Here is an 8,642-nt window from a genome sequence, read left to right as displayed (position 1 = left end):
GTGGAGTAGGACAGATGATATTTGTTTAACAGCGTCACCCAACAGTGCCGCTGTTCTCGTGTGTCTCTCAAACCTGCAGGGGCTTGAAGGGATAAATATTGCACATGTGAAATTACTGTAAATGCTAATAAGTCGACCAGGATTACGGTCGTTTCGAGCCTGATTGTCAGCTACTCGGTAGCCAGTATCGAGTTGGCAAGTTGAGCTTCAGGCTGACGGTAAATGTATGATTAAAACAAACTCAGGACTAGTTACATAACACAAACCTAAACTACGGATAATATTTCAAACAAAAGACGAGAATTTAAAAAAAGAAAACAAACTAAGATGTGAGTTAAAAAAGTTAAAACGGTAAAACAAGAATCACTACGAGTCTTATCTTCTAGCTTCTACTACTGCTGTTGCAACGATGAGGATATAGACTGACACAGCAGATTACTGGATAGTTATGAACCACACTGTGCTGTTTTCACCTGCGTATATATCAGTGGCTTCTTCAGCCAAGCTTCAAATTACATCCTGAACTGTGACTGGCTCGCAAGCAACCGCCTGCTTTCAAGTTTAGCTTCGTCTAATACGTGTGTGTGTGCGTGTGCATGTGTGTGTGTGTGTGTGCATGTGTGTGTGTGTGTGTGTGTAGCCTTAAGGATGAAAATCAATAGATCAATAGCGCTTCTGTGGAACTTTACAGACAGCTTCCAAACTACTTAAGTCATTGGTTTGTCCCACCCTTTCAAAATAAGAGACCGCAGTCCACGTGGGACCAAAAGCGGGACAGAGAGATGAAATAAAAGCACTCAGAACGATCACAGGTAGGATTCTGAGGGCGGGAAAGACACAAACGATGTCCTCTGGCTATTGTAGCTAGTGTTGTATTTACTGACCAATATGAAGAAAGGTGCTCGACTACAACGGAGAGAGAGGGACAAGGGGGTGTCTGTCACATGAACACTGACTGACTGTGTTGCTACGTGGGCCTGCAATGCAACAAAGTGGAGAGGATCATGGAGTTGGGTGGTTTCTGGTCGGTTCTGACACCACATGCCTCTCTTTTACCTTCTAGTGCCACCCCCGCCCTCTCCCCAAATCCCTCATCCCTCTACCCTCCCCCCAAGTCTCCCAGCACCTGAAGATGTCCCGCTCTCCCTCCCCGCATCCCCCTCTCCCTCCCTAGCAGCCGAAGGTCTCCTGCGAGGCGTAGACCATGTAGAGGAAGCCGTCCTCGTCTCTCTCCTGCTCGTAGATCTCGGAGATGGGTGTGGACACCGACACCATGCTGTGTTGGTTGACCAGCAGGAAGAAGGCCTGTGTGGGGTTCAGCTGCAGCCGACGCCTGGTGAGGTGCACAGGGATAGACACAGGAAAAGAGAAGTTAAGGCGGCATTACATATTTCACGTGTGTCACTTGTTAGTGATCGAGTATAACAATGACAACCTCCCACAATCCTCCTCTCCTCACATCCACCCACATTCAGCAAGATGCAATCTTAACTATCAACTTCTCTCAAAGCTCCACAGGACATTGTTTTTGTTTAAACATAAACACGTTTTTATCAAAATCCAAAAGCAGCGAAGATCTTTCTATGCAGCAGCATTTAGAGTCACGGACCGACTGAACTGGTCAACGTCCATTTTTCTGATGTTTCAGGGAGGAGAAGGGACCGACTGTGGATCCCTCCCGATACTGACACTGATTCGCTCTTTTCTAATACTTAATACTAAATAATATTCACAATGCACCACTTCTACTGCTCCACACCAGTCCAGTTGTGGGCTTTAATGATTCTACGGGCTGCTTTATTATATTAATCAACAGACATGGAGAATTTAAAACATGGAGGATTCATGTCAGAACCTCTCCAGATGTTTATCACTTTAATATCTCTTCATTGTGATCAGTATAATATTATATATCTGATACTGTCAACAATAATATCTGTGTTTCTGCTATAAATATTTTGTAGCAGTGACCCACGAGAGAGGGAGACAAGAGAAAAAGAACAAAAGAGGAGAGAGAGGGAGGTAGATTTAACGCACTATGATTAAAATAAATAGATTTTTATTGTCTAGGCGATGCAGATGTATCTGTAGAGCACATTATCATCCACAGAGGTCATTTGATGGTCGTAACAGATGATAAAACAGGTGATATCTAATTAAAGTGCAGAGTTAAATGATTAGATGAAGGCAGTGGAGCAGTTTCCTACTGACATTCACTCTAACCGCCGACATACTACGCACACGCACCACACAACAAAACCCTTCAGAGTCGGACTGGCCTTTCTATTTAAATTTCAAATAAATCTCTCACAATAACTCGTTGTCTCTCCGTGTTTCAGCTCTGCTCATTTTTTTTTTAGCTCACTCTCTCCTCTTTCCGTCCTCACTTTCCAACCCCCAGCCTTCACTTCTGGGCGGGTCCTCGAACAACATGTCTTAGTTCTGAAGAGGGACGTGCAACGTGCCGACCACTTCATATGTGAATTCACTGAGATGAATCTATTTATGACTGATTTACATCATCAAGACAAGTGCCTTTATACTTCTGCATCAACAGCATGTAAGGTTAATAACAATCAATAACCCCCCCCCCCGATATATTATAGTGTTTATGCTCAATAGGACAATAAAACCTTAATTTAATGCCCATTCTTCTATAACTGCAGGTACAGTGTGTCTTTATTTGTCGTCCCTTGGGTTTGAAGCAGCGCTTGTAAACAAACTCGTCAGCTGCAGCCTCAGCAAGATGCCAAACACACACACGCAGACACACACAAACACACACACACGTAAAAAAAACTTACAAGAAGTGCATTCAAACAGACAGCTCCAAATATAGACCACATACCAAACATATACCTCACTGAACTTAACCTATACTGGTATCCAATTCAGTAAGCTATTATAACCTGCTGTGTGTGTGTGTGTGTGTGTGTGTGTGTGTGTGTGTGTGTGTGTGTGTGTGAGTCTCTGTTTACCTGATGATCTTGACCAGCTCGCTCATGTTGACGTGATCAGGCACCAGGAACTTGGTCTTGTCCAAAACAGGCAGCTGCTTCTCTCCCTTGTATCGCTCGATGATCACCTGCAGCAGAGCGAGACACCACACTGTAAATCAGTCCGTCATCCACATACAGACACACTCCTGCTTGTAAAGTCTCACAACTTCATTATCTTGCTAGGTCGTAATTGATTCGTTAGGACTAGTAACGTAGATGAATTTTATTGAGGATGATCAGCTGATGATAAATTCTGACTCTTCAAACCTTGTGGTAAAACTCCTCTAAGCCGCCAACGAACCTAACTGATGCCTACGAAACAGGAGAGGGTATAAAAAAGATATCAAAGCTAAATTTCCACAGGAAATGGCTGTTAAGAGTTTTGTTGCACTGAGGAAAGATGGCGTTAAAAAATGAGCTCTCTGGCCACGGTCACCAAAGGTGTGTTTGGAGAAAAAAAGAATCGGCAGCATTTGATGAAGAGGGTAGAAATATTCTGCTTTGAGGTTGTGTGGCACGGGAAACACTGTTAAATGTCAGCAGATCCTGGATGAAGACGTCCTGCAGTCGGTGGAGAAAGTGAGAGTTTAAGAGGCTGGTTTCCACATCACGACTACGATCCAAAGCAGACCTCAAAAACCACCACGAACCACTTAAAGAAAGACGAGATGAAGCTTCTGGAACGGCCCCCGCAGCCCCTCCCCCTCTGACCTGACGATCTGAAAATGCTGCGTGTGCCTAAAAATATTTTCTGAACCTGAAGCGATCAGCAGGAAGAGGCTAAAAATTCATCAATCAACAACAGAAAGAGTCTGAGCAGCTAATATTTGAAGACAGGCTCATTTTCATGTCTTCTTCATATTCTATTTATTCTTCCTGAGCATTCAACTGTAGTATTTACCTACATACTTGTGATGGAGTGCCACAAATACGTTTACTGAAGTACTGCACATAAGTACATTTCTGAGGTACTTGCAGTTTCCTGTTGTACTTCCATTATTTGCTTCTATTCCACAACAATTCAGAGGCAAATATTTGACTTTTTACTCCACTACATTAATTTGATAACTGGGGGGGGGTTTCAAGTCTTTATGCTAAGCTATGCTAGCCGGCTGCTGGCTTTAGCTTCATATTTACAGTACAGACATGAGAGAGGTTTCAATCTTCTCATCGAACGTTTGAAACATAAAGATTAGAAAATACACACCTCATTGAAACACACATCATTTTTATGTGTGTTGCTGATGAAGCCACGTTAACCAGGCTTCATTACAGATTAAGAACCATGAGTAAAATAAAACTTTCATCTTAATTTATTGAAGTACAATATTAACTCACAGATATTTGATAAATTATATGGCCAGTCTTGCCAATGTGTCATCAAACTGATTTAGTACTAGTTCACAGTCGAGAGCAAACCGTTTTATAACAGCTTTGTCAAATGATTAAAAGCCTTTTTTTGTGCTGCTCTCTCTATATTTCTGCCTCGTTCTCACACTCACTCACTCACTCACACACACACACACACACACACACACACACACACACTCTTAACACATGCAAAAGCCTTCACAAGAACATATGTGCATTTACAGTTCATGCCACTGCACACAGAGATTTTTGACAGGCTACATGGATCACTGGTGTCTGCACTGTGCTGCATTAAAAAGCAATGAAGTGTGGTGTGTGTTGAAATCAGATTTGAACGGCAGCTTACGGGGATCTTGTTGGGGTGCTGCTCGCGGATCTGCTGGACCTCTTTGCACCGGTCAGCTGTGGGCAAAGAAAGACACAAACTATAAACAACATGGCGAACTCAAAAGAACAGTTTCAATTCATCTTCACCACAAATGAAGCCGTGACTCCTCTGCTAACGCTAACAGTCTGGTTTTGGGTTTTTTTTTCCAGTTCGAAATGAGCAATGAGAAAACACTTTATTAAAACAGACTGTGTCTCTATTGTGGGACAGGGGATAAACAAGCCCAGATGCTTAATCTGAAAACCCTTTTGAATCTTTACCTTACCAAAAAACAGAAAATATGTTAATTAAAAATTTGAAGACCCTGCATGTTTCGCCCTGTTTGCCCAAATTAATATCTGTCAGAGGGTTTTGTTTGTCAGTGCACGTTCAGATGAAAATAATAAAACGTCTCCTGGTGCAGCAGTGAGCCAGTGTTGTGTCCTGACACAGCTAGACTCTTTAATGATGGCTGGTCCTGCTGGTAAAAGAAAAAAAAATTTGTGTCCATGTTATCCACGCCCCACCAGCCTCTGAGAATAGGAGGAATGGACCACTTTACTGTTATCGCCATCTCTGATCTGTTATGTTCAAAGCGTCCTCTAACCCACTTCCTCCTCCCGGTTGTCTAACATCATCTTTTAATTTACGATGTAATGTGTGAACGCAGTGACAGATCACAGCTCTCTCAGAGATTTATGCATCAGTACATGCAGTACACACAGACTCACATGCATTATAATGGGCAGACTTTAAGACCGTCTCTGAGTGTCTTGCGAGCAGTTTGACATTTGTGGACTGAATTTACATGTTTCACATCTTTGCATATGATTTGTGTACGTGTGAATGTTGAGCTGAATTCCCACACATTCCTCTCTTTACAGTACCTGCTTGAGCTTTGCAATGTTTTTACCACCACACTGTCTAATTTTACAACATGCACTGGCCTCTCTAAACAGCCTACTGCCCTATTTCAGAAAAAAAAATACTTCACCTGTTTTTTAAACAGTGGCTGGGTTCAAAGCTCAGAGAGCATTGAGGAGCAACAGAGACGTGTGAATGGTTTCTTTGTTTAGGTCTGAGGATGTTTTTCTAACCCAGCAATGGGAACAGTCCGTGCTAATGACCAGAATACAAGTATAAAAGATACTGTGGGTTTGCTCTGCAGATCAAAATCGAATGCTTTCATAAATTGGATAATCCATTACTATTCTCCTGTTTTTGATATAATTCCCTTTCCTGGCTTTGCATCAAAACAGTCAGTGCCCCACCTATGACTAGAATATCTGTTTAACAAATACTACTTTCAGAGCCGGCTCTATTATTCCTGCTATTAAAAGAGGGAATATTATACTTTAGGCCAAGACACAACCTGGGATTTCAGTTCCTCACCCTGTGTCCCAAGTTAATCAAATACATAGCACTTCATATGTGTGGTACCACTGCTAACAGGCCTTCAGCCCCTAGTTTAGAAAATGCTGCTCTGTACCTAACTACTAAGTAAACCAGATAACCCAACAAGTTAACTTAACATCGGTCCACTCAGGACAAGGTCTCTTATTGTTATATAATACCATTATAATGTGTGTCAGTGTGACAAATAGCAATGAACCACAATATAAAACAGGGTCAACCAGGCCTGCTAGTCACTGTGAAACAAAATCACTTCACTGACTGTGAATGTAATAACTTTATAAGGACGTAATAAACAAATGCAACAACAGTACATTGAGTTTTTCCCTGTCCTACCCATGTTTCTGTTGCTTATCCCATATTTCTCTGTATGGCAAGATTATGCAATGGACAGAGTCTGGGCTCCTCCCTTCCCAGCATAGGGGGCCGTCGTTTGGCATCAAATTACAACATAAATCACTGAACACGTGTACTGGGATAATGTGTCAGCACATGTTGTTTTCCTTGGAGCAAACACGAAAACGTTAACTGCTTATGTTAGTCCAGCTAGCCTAACCAGTTGTATGCAAGCTGGTAATGCCAGGCCAGGCTAGCCTCAAGCTAATGTGACAGTGACCCAGATGGCTTTTGCACATCAACATCCAAAGACAAAGCCTAGAGGGTTAAACAGACACCGCCTGTAACGTTACGGCGTCGATGACATGTAGTTACATTTTACATGTTGTTTTTTTTTCTCTACATTTGGGTCAAAAACCGACCATAAAGAAATATTCTCTTAACTAGACACCCAGGAGCTTCACTCATAGGCTGCTATCGATATGAGCCTATAAACCTAGTTTCAAACCGCTGTGAAAAACCGCGGGTACAATATAAAACCATACAAGTAAACACCATGTAACTACACTTGTCATGACGGGGTTAGCTAGGTGGCTAACAGGCCGGCTAACAGCTGCTGTTTCCAAGCAGCTAACGTTAGCTTCAACAACACTGCCTCCTCGGTGGTTTCTTACCAAATGTCCTCCTTTGTTTGAAGGGTCTGTCGGACGGCATCTCTGTCAGTGTTATTACACAGTTATAGCCTGATGAATACGCAGTTACAGCTGCTTATAACGCAACTCGGTCACAGAGACACTGTTTAGTGTTGATTTCAAGCGGAGCGTCTCCTGTCGTCTCTCGGGTCAGTCTGAAGGCAAAACAGCTCCGGACAAACAAAGCAAGTAAACCTAGGCGCTGACGTCATCCGCTGCTTTTAAAGGGGACGTTCGCCAATTTTTACTGTGCGACTTTTAAGATACACTGTTATTAACATTGTAAAATTCACTTTATTATGGAGATCAAATCTGCCCAAACCATAACTGGCTTTAAAAAGAAGCCGAAAACTGCTCTGCTCTCCACTGCCTTCATTTAATATTTTAATCTTGCACTTTGATGAGATGTTATCTATTTTGTAATCTTTGTTTATATGCTGTTTTCTTATTATTCTTTTTACTTCTATTTTTTATGCTTCTATTATTTCTGCTCAGATACTTCTTTTATTTCTGTTAAGCAGATTGAATGACGTATGTGTATGATAATGTGCTATACAAATAAATTTGACCTGCCTAGCATTTATTATAATATAAGAATTATGCCACTTAAACTGCTAATTCTCTCGCGTGCCATAAAGGTTTTCAATCATCGAAGGGCTCAGGATCATGTCCAGCACCTCTATATTAAGAGATTGTTAATTTATTTTTTGTTTGAAAGTCATATTGCTCAGGTTAAAGACACAAAATTACCAAAGAGACTTAACACAACCACAAAGACACATGAAGATGAAGAAAAAAAGTACCGTAAAGAGATACAAAATTACCACAAAGAGACACAAAGCAATTGCAAAGTAACAAATAATGATCAAACAGTGACACAAAACGACCCCAAAGAGACACAAAATGACCACAAAGACACAAAACAACCAAATCCACTTAGCACAACCACAAAGAGATTACAGAGTAGCAATAACAAAGTGACAAAGTCATAAAATAAATGACAGAAAAGAGACACCAGCAGCCACAAAGAGACAAAATTGACCAAAGATTGATGCAAAATGATCAAAAATGGTAAAACAACCAAAAATACACATACAATTAACCCAAAAAATGTCAAATGGAGAGATGAAAAATGACCAGAGACACAGAACAACCAAATAGAGTCACAGATTTTCTACTCATCCGTCCATGTATTTCATATGAGTCATTCAGTGCTGTGTCATTTTGTATGGAAAGATATGATGCAAGCTTTATGCCCAAAGTGTCATACTGAGCTGAAGTTTGTAGGTGGAAAGTACCTCAGTACATGTATTCAGGTACTGTACTGAAGTACAAACTTAAAGTATTTGTACTTTACTTAGTTATTCCCATTTTATGTACTGTAACTTCATACTTCTACCTCTCTACATTTCAGATGGAAATAGTTTTACTCCACATTTATCCGACAGATATAATTACTAGTTA

At 41.2% G+C, this 8,642-nt stretch overlaps 1 protein-coding gene across 1 annotated transcript; it reads right to left on the bottom strand.

Moving 5' to 3' along the window:
* Positions 1 to 40: 40 nt before the first annotated feature.
* On the bottom strand, positions 41 to 7,357 carry map1lc3a (microtubule-associated protein 1 light chain 3 alpha). Its single transcript, XM_023393260.2, has 4 exons — positions 7,161 to 7,357; positions 4,717 to 4,772; positions 2,979 to 3,085; positions 41 to 1,333 (listed from the first exon to the last, which is right to left on the bottom strand). Exons 1-4 carry the CDS (start codon positions 7,198 to 7,200, stop codon positions 1,171 to 1,173), a joined length of 366 nt encoding a protein of 121 aa, XP_023249028.1. The 5' UTR covers positions 7,201 to 7,357; the 3' UTR covers positions 41 to 1,170.
* Between the last annotated feature and the right edge of the window lie 1,285 nt (positions 7,358 to 8,642).

This window comes from Seriola lalandi, unplaced genomic scaffold (assembly GCF_002814215.2).
Source record: "Seriola lalandi dorsalis isolate HSWRI2012SDOR001 ecotype SW California unplaced genomic scaffold, Sedor1 jcf7180002054932, whole genome shotgun sequence".
In the NCBI taxonomy this organism is placed as follows: domain Eukaryota; kingdom Metazoa; phylum Chordata; class Actinopteri; order Carangiformes; family Carangidae; genus Seriola; species Seriola lalandi.
Note: the sequence above shows the minus strand (reverse complement) of the source record. Positions and strands in the feature narration are given on the sequence as shown.

Excerpts from the sequence above, each read along its gene's own strand:
- map1lc3a (XM_023393260.2), bottom strand. The coding sequence starts at position 7,200 with ATGCCGTCCGACAGACCCTTCAAACAAAGGAGGACATTTG. Across the intron at positions 4,773-7,160 it reads CAAACAAAGGAGGACATTTG|CTGACCGGTGCAAAGAGGTC; the intron begins GTAAGAAACCAC and ends CTTTGCCCACAG. Across the intron at positions 3,086-4,716 it reads AGCACCCCAACAAGATCCCC|GTGATCATCGAGCGATACAA; the intron begins GTAAGCTGCCGT and ends GCTCTGCTGCAG.